Genomic DNA, 16,232 nt, shown 5'->3' with positions numbered 1-16,232 from the left:
GCACAGCATTCCCAGGAGTGAGTGTGCACAGCATTCCCAGGAGTGAGTGTGCACAGCATTCCAGGGAGTGAGGGGTTCACAGCATTCCCAGGAGTGAGGGGTGCCCAGCATCCCTGGGATCCCCAGAGGGGTTAGGTCTGCTCGAGGTGGGTCCATGAGCCCCTTGTCCTCTCCAGCAAACCCATGACGAGGGATTTTTCTACCCTAAGACAAAAATGGTAACTTTTGCCAATTTTTCCCCTCTACTGGAATATAAAGACTCTTTTTTTTCAGGCCAGCTTTACTAATTTGAACTTGTTTTGTTTTGAGCTGCCCCGCTGGGCTGTGCCCAGGCAGGAGGTGGGGATGGAGAGCTGTTGCCTTTGCAGGAATGTTTTCCCCTCTGACTGCCAGAGCTCTGCTGTGCCACAGCCATAGGTTTGTTTCCTGCCCCAAAGAGCCTGGAGGCAACAAACTTGTGCTTTGGAGCAGGGAGCACCAAGGAACACGGACAGGAGAGCCACAGGCTTGGCCTGATGGGAAATGATGGATCTCATGAACATTCCCTGGCAGGAGCAGCAACCAGGGGAAGATTTCCTGGAAAGGGGACCCTTATCAGCGTGTGTTGTGGCTGCTGCCACTCACCTGTGGGGTTTGGGGGTGGCCAAAGCCCTCACAAGGACCTCTTGGGCCAATTCCTGTCAGGAATATTCTTATGTTGTTCTTTTTTTCCTTCCTGAACCATCCAAAGCTCCTGGTCCAGGTTCATCCTTCCAAGGCTTGTGACAAAGCTGAAAGGGAAGGACAGAACAGTTTGAATGTAAATGTTTGAACATTTGCAGCACTTTGCTGACAATTAATCAAAACATTGTAACAAACCTTTTTCCCTGAGGAAAAGCAACTGTGAGGGTGACACCAACCCACCCAAGCCCCTGTGCCCCCGGAGAACTGCTCAGCTGGGACAGACGTGTCCCCCTGTCCCTGTGGGTTGTCAGAGCTCAGTGGGAGCAGCTGATTCCCATCAGTCTGTCAGGCAGTGCAGGAATACTCTGGTTTTCCCAGGGAACTGTCCCCGTGGCACCACACAGGTGTCCCCACCCTGCCCTCCCTGCCAAGCCCCTCTCACCATCCTGCTCCCCTTTCCCTCTGGATTGCAGCTCCACGGGCAGCCCGAGGCTGGCAGTCAGGTGCTGTTGGAGCTGGTTTTCCTGGATCCATCCCAGCCAGGGGATTGTGCCTCAGGGTGAGACACAGCTCCCATTCCTGCCTCCCCCAGGAGGGCTCCACTCTGCCAGTGCTCAGCCAACATTTGCCCCTGACCATCTGGGCTTGAGGCTCAGCCTGAGCCACCTCTACCTGCTGTGACAGCCCTGGAGACACCATCCATGAAAATCCCGGGGAAGATGGACAGGAAGGACCAAAATCCTAATTCCTGGTGCTTCACCTGCACACTCCACCCCTGCACTGGGCGGGACAAAGCCCCTGAGGTGACAATGGGGACAGTGAGACACCAAAGGTCAGTGCTGGGCACTCAGAGCTCTGTCTCACTTCTCAAACACATCCATCAGGGTTTATTCCCCCTGCCTGGGTCTGTAGGGAAGCAGAGCTGGGGGCTCCAGGCAGGAGCTGTGGTGAGGCCCTGCTGCTTGGAGGCTTCTGGATGTCAGTGGTGGGTCTCCAAATCCACCCCATCCCTCAGAGGTGTTTGTGCTGCTGGAGGTTCCCCTCTGTGACCCAAGAACATGGAAGACACCAAGGAATTTAAAAATAACAAGTCTTAAAGAAAAATCCCTGTCAGCCACTGAGAGAGGTGAGTGCAGCCCCGAGGGATGCTGGGGGTCAGTATGATTGAAGCCAACCAGCCCCATCAGGGGATTCATTTTAGGGATGTAGAGCTCAGGGAACACACACGGCCCTTCAAAGCCCCAGCAGGGACAGCGACTGGCACAGGGAGATTTCTGGCTGTCGTGCCCAGCAGGTCCTTGGCAAGTCCTCCAGGGACAGGGGCATTAAGGGGCTGCAGCCACTCAGGACCATCACCCTGCCAGAGTTCTCCCCCCTACAGAGCCCACACACGAGGGAGGGGCCCAGGCAGTGACAACTCTCAGCTCACCCACAGTGGGCTCCTCCTCCTGACAGCTCTGACCTGGAACTCGTGGCATTGGGAAAGTCCTGCTGCTTTTACCTCAGCAACCACCAACCCCACAGCTCACAGCTGGCAGAGCTGTTGGGTGGCTGAGGCCACCATCCATCACTGGCTGGAGAGTTTTTTCCCCATGGAGAGAACACCAAACCTCTCGTTGCCTGTCAGTGAGCAGATGGTGTGTGGCTGTTCAGCTGCTCCAGCTCCACGTTGCAGGTCCATCTCTGCCCAGCACTGGAAGCACAGGAGGGTTGTTAGTGCTCACACACGCAGAGCTGAGCCCCCCAGTGTCACCCCCACACCCAAACCCCCAGTCCAAGGGAGCTCCAGGCAATCCTGCTGCTCCTGCAGCCCGAGGATTCCACTGTTGCCCTCAGCTACCCGAGCACTGGGATCTGGGGGAAAAGCTGCTCCCGTTGCCACGGCAACAAATGTATTTTCCTGAAAGCAACACACACAAAACACAGTTATTACAGATTAAAAAAACCACGGTGGTAACCAAGGAACAGAGAAGACATTTTCTCTTCTCCCCTTCAAAAATCCATGTTCACTTTTGCATTCCCAGGGCGCAGCTGCAGCCGGGGCCCAGCAGGACACGGGGCAGGGAAGCTCCAGGTCAGGAAGGTTCTGCTCAGCTGGTTTCCCTCTCCTGTTTGAGGCCTGCAGGGTGTGGGCACTCAGACTGGCACTGCTCCCACAGTCCCAGGGGCCAGACCCGCCCCCACCTGGGCTCTGCAGCTCAACATTCCAGCCAGGTCACCCTCGGCAGGGAAGTGGAGAGGCATTGAGGGAGGGAAAAGGTCTTTCCATGCTGGACTCCGGGTCAGCAAGGACAGCAAACCCCTCAGCACTGTGGGTTTCAGCTCTTGGTACCACCTGAGCAGCAGCTGTAGGAATCAGACCCAGTTCCTCCTCACCCCTTCCCTCTCTCCTTTCCCTGGCACTGGAGCTGTCCCACCCCAGGACACAGCTCCAGCAGCTGGACACAGCGAGGAGCTCCCAGCAGCTCCTACTTTCAGAGCAGCACAGGGAATGTGCCTGAGCTTCCCAAGCTGTGTCAGCATGACCCTTGCAGGGGTGGCCCTGCTCAGCTGAAAGCTGTGTCAGCACTACACCTGCAAGAGGATCCCTCCTTCCCCTGCCAGCATCCTGCCACTGCAATGAAAGATGGGAAACAGAACCCCAAACCTGATCCCTCCAGGCCTTTGGAACAGCTGACGCAGCTCCTGCCCTCTGCCCCACAGAGCTGAGAGGGACAGGGACACCCCAAACCCCCAGGGCAGCTGACAGAGCAGGGCACCCATCCCTGGCTCATCCCACTGAACTTCAGAGAGGTCCATGGTCATTTATTCCAACTGCTGCCTGGCTTCCCCGGGAAGGACAAACACCTAAAGCTTTCCCAGTTTACCCATCATGTCCCACTCAGGCACAGCGCTCAAGGCCAGGGGGTGTAAGAAAAGCAAGTTTAGTTCCAACACATTTGGCATCCAACAGGCAGTAAAAAAAAAAAAAAAAGCCTTATATTTTATTTCTTGTAAAAATCTTTCAACACATGCAGACTAAAACCAGTGTAAGAAAGTCTCCACCATTGTTTAAACAAATAACTATACTTAAATATAAGCGTCTGCAATTGACTGGTATAAAAATAAGGTACGTTTTGCTTTTTTTACAGAAATCCTGTCTCCAGTTCTCAGCTCAATAAACAATACACGGCTCTAATACATACAACGAACCTGATCGTGGTTTTCTCCACCCCTTGGATACTGCTAAGGTATTATGTGCAAAAAAGTTGGTAACGGTTCCTTTCCCGAAAGAAAAAGACAAACAAAAGTCTTCCGCCCCTCTGGGAAAACGAGCCCCGGGGCCCCCAAGCCCCTCCAAACCTGGCAGGGGGGTTGTGCAGTCCCACAGTTCCTGTGCCCACCCGGGGGGCTCAGCGCCGGTGCCGCCCGTGCCCCGAGCGGCCGCTGCCGTGGTGCTTCCCCTTGTGGGAGCGCTCGAAGGAGCGGGAGCGCTCGCGCCGCTCCCGGTGGTGGCTCCGCTCGTGCCGGTGCTTCTTGGCGGCGTCCGAGTGATCCCTGGACTTGCTCTGGGAGCGGGAGCGGGATTTTTTCCGCTTGTGGCCGTGTCTGTTGGCGCCCTTGAGCTCCTCGCGGCCGTGCTTGGCCTTGAGGTGGGGGGAGCCGTGGTTGTGGTGCCGCCGGGGGCTCCCGCTGTGGCTGCGCGAGCGGCTCCGCGACCGAGAGCTGTAGGTGCCCGACAGGCTGCGCCGGTTGTTGTAGCTGCGGGAGAGGGGGGGGTTAGAACGGGCCTTTCACACGGGGAAACAACAGCCAAACCACAGCAAAGGGGCTGCCAAGGCACCAGGAGAAGTCAGAGACTGTTTCTCCCACGGGGGTAAATGAGAAAGGACAGTGGATAACCCCAACGTGCAGTCTGGGATAGTGGAGGGTGTCCCTGCCCATGGCAGGGGATGGCATTGCATGGGTTTTATGGTCCTTCCAACCCAAACCAGTCTGGGATTCTTTTAGTTGAGCTCATTTGAAAATAAACAGCCCAAACCAAACCCAGAATGCAGCACCTTTTGAGATTTTTCCACCTTGTCCCCTCAACACCAGCTCACAAACTGCTTATTGCCCTTTCCCCTCAGTGATCTGACAGGGATACTTTGGGGAACCCTTCACTGAGATCCAAGTTGGCAGCTTCCAACTTGGATATGAGCCTGAAGATTCTTCAAAAGTACGTATTTATGAAGGCAGGAGCTCTCCCTGCATCCCCCTCTTCCCACCACAGGAGAGGGGCAGAGCCCTGAAGAGGGGCAGAGCACCAGGGAGCGCTGACACCACAAAGCTGTCACACGTCCAACTGGTCCTGTGGCACTTCCCACCCCTTCCACGGGCACTGTGTTCCCAGGCTGCTCCCATTTGTGACGGGATCCTTAGGGAACTAAAGATGCCAAAGGCCCCCAGCCCTGCCCCTGCTGCCCTCCCCAGACCCCACTCACTGCCGCCTGGGCGTGTGCGAGCGAGAGCGCGACTTTGTCCTCGACCGGGACCGGCTGCCGCTCCTGCTGCTTCGACTTCTCTTGCTTTCTTTTCTCAGGCTGGAGGGGGGCAAAAACAAACCAGGCTTGCACTTCTGAGGCACTTGTTACTCCCCTGAAGGAGCTCAGCAGTGGCTCACTGCACATTAGTTATAGAAAGCATTTTTACTCAAGTGTTCTCTTTACCAGGAGAGGTTCTACCTACCCATTGTAAGGGCTCTTGGAGGTTTGCTGCCTCTCCTCTGGCTCCTTTTTAATGGTTTTGGTATTCACAGACACTGGAGATTTCTCTTCAGCTTTTACTTCTCTCGGGGAAGCTGAGAATTAAATTTAAATTCAAAATTAGCTATTTATTCATCCTTTGTCATGAACATACTGTACATCCCTTTAACACCTGTACCAGTATCTGCACTAAATGTAGATACGAATTCAGCAGCTACTATTTCATTCCATCTTTCCATTTATAGTTCGTTCTCGGAGCAGGATGTTCATGGGGAGACCCATAATGTGAAGTCAAGTGGCAGCAGAAGAGGAGGAAGAGCACTGTGACCTCCACACCACACAGTCAGGCCCACCTTCATCCACCACGGGCCAAAAGGTACAAAATAAAAGCTGCCCTCATGGCCCACAGATACAGAGCTTGTTACCTGGGCAATCATTTCCAATGCCACAGAAAGGATTAAGACTGAACAGCAAACTGCAGCTAAGTGTGTTTAGTCCATAAGTGACTCTGTCTCTACAGAGATGGATTCATCTCTCATGGAAGGGCTGCTAAGCCCAACTGAGCTCCTGCTTTCCAACACTTCCAGCCTTGGCTCCCACCTCACATTCTTTGTCCATGAGAAGTTCACACTTCCCAGCTCAAACCCTCTGAAAACTCCAACTCTTCAGAAGGGACTGTGACAGTGCTTGCTCCTCACAATCTGTGCCCAAGCTGCTGCAGAGCCACAGACAGACCAGGCCCTGAGCCTCCTGCCTCACCACCAGCACTGGGTCAAGGCCTGTGAGGGCCTTTGAACCCCCCTGGCAGTTCACGGCTCAAAAGCAGCAGCAGGGAGAGGTGAAAGCACCAAGACAAACCATCAGACTTCTGACAGACAGGCTGGTTCCAAATAGGTGATACAGTATATTTCGTCTGGTGCCAAGACTGTGCTGTGCCTCTCCCTCATTTCCTGACCACCAGCTGCCTGCCTTCACCACACTCAACAGTTGCCAAGTGCATTAAAAAAGGCAGAGAAAGCCATTTTCAGAGACACCTGCAGCAAAAGGAGCCATGAAGGCCACTGCAACATCCCCCACATTGAATCCAGAGTCTCTCTTCACACCACGTAACACACACCAACTCCTGTCTCATGAAGGGTGCATGTCATTAATAGATCACTCTCCTATCTGTGGAAGTATGGAGTAAAGTATCCCTTTTCTCTATCATCTGTTATTTCAAGGTCTTGAAACTGGTTTTAAAATCTGTGTTTGAAAAAAAAAAGATTTGTCTTGCTGCTTAGTTCTGTGAGGGAGCCTAAACTGTCTCAGCAGTTCAAGATGCAAACCAGCCTTTTTTTTTTTAACTACCCTGGGACACAGATTTAGTTACTTATCAAACAGTATTATGCAAGTTTCTATTCAGAAAACAAACTTACATGGTTTGGATGCAGGAGAAAAGCCACCCAGTGTTGAGAGTGCTGGAGTTCCATCTGGATTTAAACCTTTTGCCTTCAGTTTAGCTTCCTGTAGTGCCATTTTCCTCTTTTCTACTTCTTTATCCAGAAACTCATAATTGGGCTGTGGAAGAAACAATGAGGTAAGAGGCTGAGCTAATGTAATTCATATTTTCATCTCATTTCTGGAAAATACTCAGTTGGCTTTAATCATCTGTCCAGTAATGGGGGTAATTTCCAGAATTTGTTCTCACACCCTCCTCACGGGAGCCTTTCCTATTGGTAGATCTGTATTCCAGCATTCCCAAACTTTTGGAGAGCCATAACTCAGCTCAAGCTGCACTGAGCACAGAGCAGGAAAACCGAACACCTCAAACTTACCTTTTTTCTGGTATAAAGCTTGAGAGTCGTCAGGCAGATCTCCTGAATCTCCTCTTCCGTGGTGCCAAAGAGCAAGAACCAGTGAGGGCGAGTGGGCAGCGGAATCTGAAACCCAAACAACCAGCAACAGGGATTACAGCCCAGGCTTTTGTTTTCAATGTCTGCATGAATTCTGCTGAAAGCAGCCCCCTGGCAGTGCCAGGCAGTGCTCACCTGCAGGGCCCTGGCAGCGAGGTAAATGCAAGCACACGCAATGGTCTCGGGCTGAAAGCGAACAAACACGTTTGTCCGGAGGCTGTCGTTCATGTAATTCCTAAAAACACACAGCAGGAAAGGTTGGATCTCTGGTTCACATTTTTTTTTAGAGGATAACAATACTGGAGACTCAATTGACTTTATTATTTTTTCTGTTATTACGTTAAACATTTGGTTTCTGTGGAACTGTGGTATTTGGTGTCACTTTGTAACAGTCTGCACCTTGGCACTGTTTGAAATCCCAGTGCAACAACGTGTAGTAGGCAAATGCCAGCAGCATTTCATGGCTGCTTCCTTGGTTCATTTATCCCAAATGTCCAGAGCTCACAACCTAACAAGTACTTTGCATCTGTCCAGCTGTTTGCCTCAGACACCAGTGGTGCTGTATTTAAAAACCAATTTAACACTCAGGTGCAAGCAGGAAAGCACAGTGTATTTGCCACCTACCATCTTCCAGAGGCAACCTGGGCAGTTCATAAAACACTGACTGCACTTAAGTTTTGTGTGCCTCGAGCCCCACTAACTTCATCCAGAGAGAGGCATCCCATTAGCTCACTGAGTGTTGGGAAAAGACCTGTGAGTTAGTCAGGGCCCCCACTCCCCTGAGCTCCTGGTCTTGCCCAGGGGGGGCACTGCCAAGCAACACATGCCAGGAGATACAATAACAGCAGAGACCTGCATGGATTTGTAAGTTCCCAAGCCATGGGAGAGAGAGGAACAGCAGTCAGTCAGCACTGACTCTCCAACCCCCATGCCCAGTATGGCTCTAGGTGAACATGCTGCATGCACCGAAATCCTCTCTGGAACTCAAGTTTAGCCAAATCAACCAAGTAACTGTTGGCAGATCGTCCCCCATGTGTCCTTTAAACACTACAGCATACAGGAGGTAGGAACAAAGACATTCAGAGACAGTTGGAACAGTTACTTCTGGAAACAAATATACAAATCCTTCGGCACCCCTGGGCACCCGGAGGTGCTGCCCGCTGGATCACGGCAGTGAGTCTCGGATGAGAGCTTGCACTGGCTTGGCTGGAGAGAAGGGCAGCCAAACCGGCCATCCCCAGGTCAGGGCTGAGGTGCAGAGGGCAGAGCTCTATGACTTACCATCAGGGACTACCCTTCAATCAAAGAGTAGAAAAAAGAACAAAGTTAAATTGAGTCCTCCGTGACTGCGCCGCAATCAAGCCATGAAAATAGTGAGCAGAAACAAGCACCACAATGTTTTCAAAGCGTGTGTTTGGGGAGGAACTTACAGCTCATTGCTTTGCATAGGGATCATCAGGCTTGTTATTTCTGCTACTATTTTCCTGGCTAGGAAAAGAATGGAAAATAACTTACCAGGCTGTCTGTACCAGGGTTTGATTACGTTCACATTCTAGGACTTGTAAATACATAACAATGATCTGAGAAATAAGGGGGGGGAAGAGAACAAAAAGACTCAGTTTTAACACATAAAGCAAGACGAAGTAAATATATATGTAAATATATATTTTTAAAATCAAACAGTACTCCCAAACAATGAGGGCTCCTTTTCTAAGCACATACTGTAAGCTCTCATGCCACAGAATATACTGAGTTGGAAGAGACCCACAAGGATCACTGAGTCCAACTCTCAGCCCTGCCCAGGACCAGCCCCAAGAGTCTTCCCATCATGTTCAGACAACTTGTTAAGATTTTTCAAAACCAGCCACCACCTTTAACCCTTCCCAAGGCAGCAATTTCGACCCAAGTCAATATGACTGTCTGCCCAAGTACTCTGGCAGAAACATTAATAACAACTACAGAGGCATAAAGAGAAGAATCCAGGTCATTCTGACACCTGTGTTTCTTGTTCCACAGCTCACAGTGATGCCATCAAGGTAGAGTAATAGATACAATCAGATTACTTCTGAGAACTCACCTTATGAGGATGCTTGACATGAACACAAAATCCCAACTCCTTCAGTACCCTCCTTTCTGCTTTGATTACTTGATTTTTGGTGTTTATGTAGTTCTGATCAAGTATCAGGGGGCTTGGAGTCCTATAGTTTGCAAGAAATAAAATCAAAACTGTTTTGCATATCCAAAAATAACGGCAACTCTGTTTTCCCTTCCAACCAACTAATGGCAACAGAAACCGGTTTTCAACTCCTGCAAGCAAGTTTAAGCATTAATCTTGTGCTGTCCAAGTTTAGATAAACTAGTTTAGTTGCTGCTGCTTTTGACTAGCTACAGATTAGATGGCTGAGATAAAAAATAGCCTTCTGCTGCTGTGTATGCAAACTACACTGCTCCAGCTGCTGCGAGGAGTTGCTTGGCAGGAAGGATCCCAAAGAACCTTCCTCTCCATGGCAGAGGTGGGGGAAGGAATGTGACACAACTGCCTTTGCCAGGCAGGACTTCAAAGCAGAAGTAAGGCAGAACAGGGTTTTTCCTAATTAATATTGAAGTAGCAACTCGTGCTTTAGAAATTCCTATAAACTGAAGAGAAGATTATTCAGCCTTCAGAGAACAAGGCAGCCCTGGCTCTGTGGTGTGTGAAAAGCTGAGTAAAGCACAGAATTTCCCCTCTGAAGGGTGACAGATCTCCCTGCACCCCTGACCCGTGGGTACCACGGATATCCCTGCTGCTGTTTGCATTTCCAAAACAAGAGCTCGTTCCACAAAAAGATTTCGAACTCTAGCACTGTCTAGTCCTAATTCCTTCCAAATCCAACACCTGAACTCTCCAAAGCACTCTGACCTCGAATGACTTGCTGTGCACTTTATGCACAAGTGTCACGCTCCATTTCATATTCTTTGCTTTGCCCGTGCTTAGACTTGACCTTTCAACATTCCACTCTGGATATTTGAATCCAGTTCCTCCTGAAGACAGACCAGCTTTTTCCCTGTAATATGTCTCACACATTCCATGTGCTTTCCAAAGCAGAAAAATGTTTTCAGAGCTCCTTATGCTCCAATAAACCACAGTTTGTGTATATGATACACCCATTACATTACCTTCAAAAGAAAAAAAAATAAGTAATGCAAAGTGGATTCAAAATACAGCTTTAGCTGTATCAGGCAAAATATTTCACTGCTAACTTGCAAATTCCATGAGTGGATCTCACTTCTCTTCCCTGACAGGTCACAGAGCACATAAAACACTCCAAACCAAGGTTCTCACCCCAGGATGAAAAAGGGTTGACTTAATTACAAGGCTGGATGAGGAGCTTCCCAACTTCCATAATCCAGTTTATGGCATGACTCCTGTGGTCACCTGGACGGATGCTGGTTGTCATTGGCAAAGGACACAGCAAACCATCCACTTCCCCAAGAAAAGCACAACATTGGACAATTTGAAGCACAAACTCCCCTCTCTTCCCAAGGGGGTGAGAAGCAGCTCCCAGCTCTGGAAGGAACTGCTGCAGCTTTTCAGTGCCAGGAAGGACCTACAACTCCAGCACCAGCCTTACTCCTCCTGTTTGCTAAGAAATGCCACGTTTTCCACTTACATGAAAGTAACTTCTCTAGTTAAGTGTTACTCTCACTCAGCAGGGCAAGGGTACAGTTTGCCATTCCAGCTACTCTAAATAAATCCAGTCAGAATAGGGGGAGTTTTTTGTTTTGAGGGTTTTTTTGGCTGGTTATTCTGGTTCCCCCCCCCCCCATAAATTAACTGGAAAGCAAGAACTTTTCAAGCTTATTTAAGGCAACTTCAGTGAGAGGCTGATGTTATCTGAACACTCCAGCAGGCTGCACACAGTGCTCTGGAGTGAGAATGGGAGAACCAAGCTCAAGTTCTTTCAATCAGTGAAACTGAGTCACTTCAATTCGTTCCAATCAATTATACTGGGGTTTATAACAATATTTCCTCCAGTGTTGCTCTCCACAATTTTATCCAGAGATCACTGGCATTAACAGGATCTGCAAAGCATCATCCAGAGTGAGTTCAGGTGCCCAGGCTCAGTTTAGCAGAACACTTCCTCAGAGGTGGGACATCTGGGATCACGGATTTAAGGCAGCCATGACTTCCAGTCTATCGGAAACATCACCAGTGGGACAACACGGCTGCCCAGGATCCTCCACCACCCCACGTTCCACATGGCCCTGCATTCCCAGACAGCTGTGCAAGGAAGTTAAGGCAGCTCCAGGTGCAGCAGGACACACATGAGCCTTGCTGTAGGTTAATTTTTCACTGTCCTTCCCCAGGGCCACGGGATCAGCACCAACAGTTCACCCTTAGCACATGTTCCACAGGGAAGTGACAGGAAACCCAACAGCCCAAGTGGGCTTTGCTTTGCTCTGGTGTCCCATGTTACTCAGGTCACAAATTCCAGAGACCTACAGCTCTAAGGAAGCCATGAAAAATATCAGTTTGTCCAGGTAGTGCTTCCAGAAATAAAGACTTTTATCCACTTATGGAAAAATAAAAATCTGCAGAGATTTAAGTGCTTTACTGCACTTTATTACTGGCAAAGTGAAGTTCTCCACCGTATTAAGATTCACCAATATAGCACTCTTGGCATGAACTCTGAAGTGGTGGTAAACAATTATTTACAAGGTGGAAACTTCAGAGACTTCCCTTTGGAAAACTTTTCTGCTTTCTACTAAATAAAAAGAGGAACTTTGCTACTGCATTTGCTGCACTTAGTTCTCAGTCCAAGAGTTATTTCAGGTCCAAGTAACAAACCAGAGAAAAGTAACTTATAACCTTATGTATAAAATATATAAAACGTGACCTTCAAGCCCTGGATAGCCAAGGAATATTGCAAATTCTTACTCTGAGTCTGTTTTACAGCACTAGAGCTCCAGGCAAGACTTTATCATTAACAACAGAGCACACAGTGTCCCCTCTGGGAAGCCAATCCAACACTCAGATGCAACGCTTGATTGGGATTAAGATTGTGTAACAACCCAACAGATTAACACACTCTGTAATGTGCTTGTAACAACAAATAAATTACAAATACCCGTTTTTATAAATCACTCTGACAAATGAGACCTAAGTTCTCAACACAGCTGCCACTTCTCTGGATGTAATATTAAACTTTGATGTCTTTGGGATGACTAATCCATTGGAGGAACAGTGCCCTGTGTGTAATTATGGCCACATGGAGCAAAGTACTTCTGACAAGTACAGCACAACAGCAGCGTCTCGTTTCAAAGACCGGAGCTCTGTTGAGCTGGTCAATACAAGAACACGAGTTCTGTTTGTCTCCAAGGTCATAAATCCAAGCAGCACAGACTTGCAGGGCAGTTTGAAGAGCACTAAGTGTGTAACATTAATGCAGCCACTTCCAAACCCACTGCAGGGACCCGTGTCCTGCACCTGAGCGTCTCAAAGCGCCCCGTGTGAGGTTACAGCACGACACCAGTCACATTTGGTTCCAGTCTCAGGACTTTCTGCAGCTTTCAAGCACATTTAGGAGAAATAAAAGCAACTTCGAGCTACATTCTACAAGATAAACAACAGTTGCACTTTGCTCAGAACACATGTTTTGGCACACAGTTATTTCAAAGCAGTTTTTCCACAGTACGAGCTTTTCTCCATGCACACAAACATTTTACATGCAGTTCTACATCACATTTGCTCGTCAGAAATTCAAAAGAAAATATGCTTGTCCAAAACACTTATTTAGCTTTTTCTTACTTCTCAGAATTAGAAATACCACCTCTGGTTGACTACATGTCTCATAAAAAGAAAATTCCAATGCAATTCCCAGTTCTGCAAACAGGTACATAGAAGGGACTGCTTACATCATAATTGGTGTAAATTTACAAAGATTTCTGTATCCTTGTTTTACTATGAATTCAAACTGCAATTATACAGAGCCAGAAAGTGGAACTAAGAACCCAAAACTGGTTAAGAAAGAAAGCAAAGCCTACCCAAACTACCCCAGATGTGTGTGCAGGTTAAGAGCTTCAGTTAACAGAAAAAACTAGACTAGAAAAGAAAGTACAGCAGCCTGAGTGTTTCAGTTCTGGGTTGTGTGTGAGAAACTAACTACAGCCTAAGTGTTAGCTTCAGTAAAAAAATAATAAAAAAAAAAATAATAAAAAGGTTAAGCTAGTATTCTAAAAACCTGGACAGCAAAGAAAAAAGCTTATAACAAGATACAGGAGTTCTTCCAAATGGTTCACCAGCGGCCAACCTGTTAGTCCCCCGGTTCCAGTGACCTATTCTCAGAGCACTGGCTTCTCCTTGGGGATTTTCGATACTTCACTCACTGTTGCCATGACGACAGCTTCATCTTTATGTACCACTCCACATCACCCAGGCTTTGGTAAATGTAGCTGGTCGCTGTATAGTCGGTTGCAAGGGAAAAAAGAGTTGAAGTTAATAACGTGTACAGGTGATGGAACTGTCAGCTTGTAAAAAGCACAGAAAAACGTTTACATCCTGCTTGCTAAAAACAAAAAAAAAAAAGGGGGGGTTGTGTGCAGGTCTGAATGTCAGACTGCAGCGTTTTAAGGTTCGTTTCATGCAGATTCACTCAGAATCGCAGAGCAACAATACCCATTTCTCCCGAAAATAATGGGTAGCAGTGCACGAGTTCTCTGGACATGATGCACTTTAGACACCATGTAACATGCACAAGGTGGGAATTGGAACAGGCTAGCTGGAAAGATTTAAATTCACAGGTTAAGTTCAATTTCTCTGATCTTTCACACAGCACAAAGAAACAGCTAATTCATATTCTCGTTGCAGAGACAAGTAAGGCATATGATTAATTAACCTTCGCTGCCTGGATTGAGGCCAAAACATTACTAATCACTGAACCTGCTCCAGTAATTCCAATACCAGACTCCCTTATCAGAACTGTGGGAGACAGTCCCACTGAACTCACAACCCCACACCACTTCTCACAATTCCCTCAGGGCTGGAACAACCTAAACACCAACACCAACAAAGCTCAGTCCCAAAGTGTGACACTGACCCTTTCTTCTTGGATCTACAACTAACTTGGGAAAAACAAGCACGAGGCAGTACAAGCCAAAGCTTTGGCTGCAACAGAAGCATAACCAGATAAAGACATCAACAAAGAGCTGGTTTCCTAAGGGATTTCTACTCTGTTTCTCAGAAAAGGTTACACCACATGGAAGATTCAATTCCTGCTGTACCCTGGCGACACAGGGCAGAGAAATAAAGTGTGAATTTAATAATCCAGCCGAAAACAAAATCCTCTTGTAACTACAGAGTTCCTTAAACTTTGGGCAATCAGCCACGGAAAGCAAAGCTGAAGCCTCCAATCCCAGACTATAATTCTGCTGCTCCATAGAACTAAGGAGATTTTGTGTTTAACAGCAACTTAGGGAACTCCTCCAACCACTCCTTGTTCCTCTCACTACTTTGTTAATCTGCTTTACCCAAGAACAAACATTGCTTTACACACAGAAAGCAGCACTGGTCTCTCACAGCTCTGCAACCCCTGCCCCTGCCCAGGCACCAGGACAACACCACTCCCTTGTTGTGCATTAGAGATGTTAAAGATGCCTCCAGCCTCCCAGGCTCGTCATTAAAGCTGCACACACTACAGGACAAGCCAGACCTTATCCCAGGTATTTTCTACAACGGCTTTTTTTCTAGAAGATAATTACTGCCATCACCAAAAATTCGACTTCTTTTCTTAACTGATGCTTAATTGGCACCACAACCACACTTAGAGACCACACACCAACGACAGAAAAGCATTCAAACTATCGAATATGGCTAAAAATCTGGAGAATACACAGCAATCCACTACTGGCTACTCGCACCTAAGGCTACCTTTCAATAATCGCATGACAACAAAAATATCAATCAACCAACCAAAAGCTACAACCATGAGCCTAAAACTAGGACCAATACTCGTGACTTGCAGCCAAATGAGAAACAGAAATGGGTCTACCAAGTGAACAAAAGCAGAAGTCGGGATTGCACTGTACTGCCTACAGAGCAGCCAACCAGCACTCCCTTCCCAACTTTAGGTCGTTGAACTTAGCCTGGAAAAATACTGTGAATCGAACGCTGCAGTACATTAGCGGTAACAGGTGTTTACGTTCGTAACGAAGCTGATCTTACCTTTTTGCTCTTAACTGTCGTAAATGATGGAACACGTTGATCACGTCCCTTATCCGACGAGGCGCCTCCTCGATTTTGGACGCGAGATTGATGCAGGCCATGGCAACAATCTGAAAAAAAGGCCCGTTTCCGTTAAGAAAGCGATATTTAACCCCGCTAAGGCTAGAATTACACGAGTAAGAAGCAAACCCGCGAGGCCCGAGGGGAGCAGCCCGTCCCACACAACCCCCCCCCCGGCCTCGGTGCCCCGCGCCGCGCTCACCTCAAAGCTGTGCTTGACGAAGGACTTGGAGTAGAAGAAGCGATGGAACAGCACCTGCCCGGTCGCCATGGCCACCTGTGAGGGCAGAGGGAGGCGCAGAGGGAGCCGATCAGTGCCCGGCCCGGCCGCCGCCATTTTGTGCGGCCCCGCCGCCCCCCCCGCCCTTCCCGCCGCCACAATGGCGCCGCCCGCCCTGCCCTTCCCTTCCCTCTTCTCTTCCCTCCCGCTGCAAACGCCGGGAGGCCCCACCTGCGGCAGCCGCAGCAGGATGCCGGCCGCCTGGATGAGCTCGCAGCCCAGGATGCGCAGGTCGGTCTCGCACTGCAGGTCCAGCCCGTCCTGCATGGAGGGGGTGGGCGAGAGTCGCTCCTCGGGGATCAGCGAGTGGTCGATGGTGAGCGACACCTCGGAGTAGAGGCGGTCTCCGATGAGGATGCCGGCGGGCGCGGGGGGCGGCGGGTTGGGGGCGGCGGGCGCGGCGGCGGCGGCGG

The 16,232-nt window shown here is 49.0% G+C and overlaps 1 protein-coding gene and 1 long non-coding RNA gene across 3 annotated transcripts in view; both read right to left on the bottom strand.

Annotated features, from left to right (window-relative positions):
• LOC113968938 overlaps positions 1 to 1,645 on the bottom strand; it is a 7,221-nt gene extending 5,576 nt beyond the window's left edge. The window contains exons 1-2 of the long non-coding RNA XR_003534683.1: positions 1,106 to 1,645; positions 625 to 770 (exon numbers count right to left, since the gene is read on the bottom strand). This is a non-coding gene — a long non-coding RNA (uncharacterized LOC113968938). The remainder of the gene's footprint in view (positions 1 to 624; positions 771 to 1,105) is intronic.
• Positions 1,646 to 3,564: 1,919 nt separating this feature from the next.
• Positions 3,565 to 16,193, bottom strand: CCNL1 (cyclin L1). Of its 2 annotated transcripts, XM_027685938.1 has the most exons (11): positions 15,991 to 16,193; positions 15,742 to 15,816; positions 15,480 to 15,589; positions 9,357 to 9,477; positions 8,795 to 8,859; positions 7,415 to 7,514; positions 7,202 to 7,306; positions 6,803 to 6,944; positions 5,371 to 5,482; positions 5,127 to 5,225; positions 3,565 to 4,404 (listed from the first exon to the last, which is right to left on the bottom strand). In XM_027685938.1, the coding sequence occupies exons 1-11, from the start codon at positions 16,084 to 16,086 to the stop codon at positions 4,056 to 4,058; spliced, it is 1,374 nt and encodes a 457-aa protein (XP_027541739.1). In that variant the 5' UTR covers positions 16,087 to 16,193; the 3' UTR covers positions 3,565 to 4,055. The 2 variants fall into 2 exon arrangements, with proteins under 2 accessions (XP_027541739.1, XP_027541741.1); XM_027685940.1 differs by lacking the exons at positions 15,742 to 15,816; positions 15,991 to 16,193 and adding an exon at positions 13,646 to 13,718.
• Between the last annotated feature and the right edge of the window lie 39 nt (positions 16,194 to 16,232).

This window comes from Neopelma chrysocephalum, unplaced genomic scaffold (genome assembly GCF_003984885.1).
Source record: "Neopelma chrysocephalum unplaced genomic scaffold, ASM398488v2 Primary Assembly neopelma1_69, whole genome shotgun sequence".
In the NCBI taxonomy this organism is placed as follows: Eukaryota; Metazoa; Chordata; class Aves; order Passeriformes; family Pipridae; genus Neopelma; species Neopelma chrysocephalum.
This window is presented reverse-complemented; position numbering and strand designations above follow the sequence as displayed.

What these genes read in the sequence shown, in the direction of transcription:
- CCNL1 (XM_027685938.1), bottom strand. Translation starts at nt 16,086, where the DNA reads ATGCAGGACGGGCTGGACCTGCAGTGCGAGACCGACCTGCGCATCCTG. An exon ending in ACCCTGGTACAGACAGCCTG is followed by an intron (nt 7,515 to 8,794) that starts GTAAGTTATTTT and finishes GTGTGTTTTTAG; the next exon opens with GAATTACATGAACGACAGCC. An exon ending in AGCTTTATACCAGAAAAAAG is followed by an intron (nt 6,945 to 7,201) that starts GTAAGTTTGAGG and finishes TTTCTTCCACAG; the next exon opens with CCCAATTATGAGTTTCTGGA.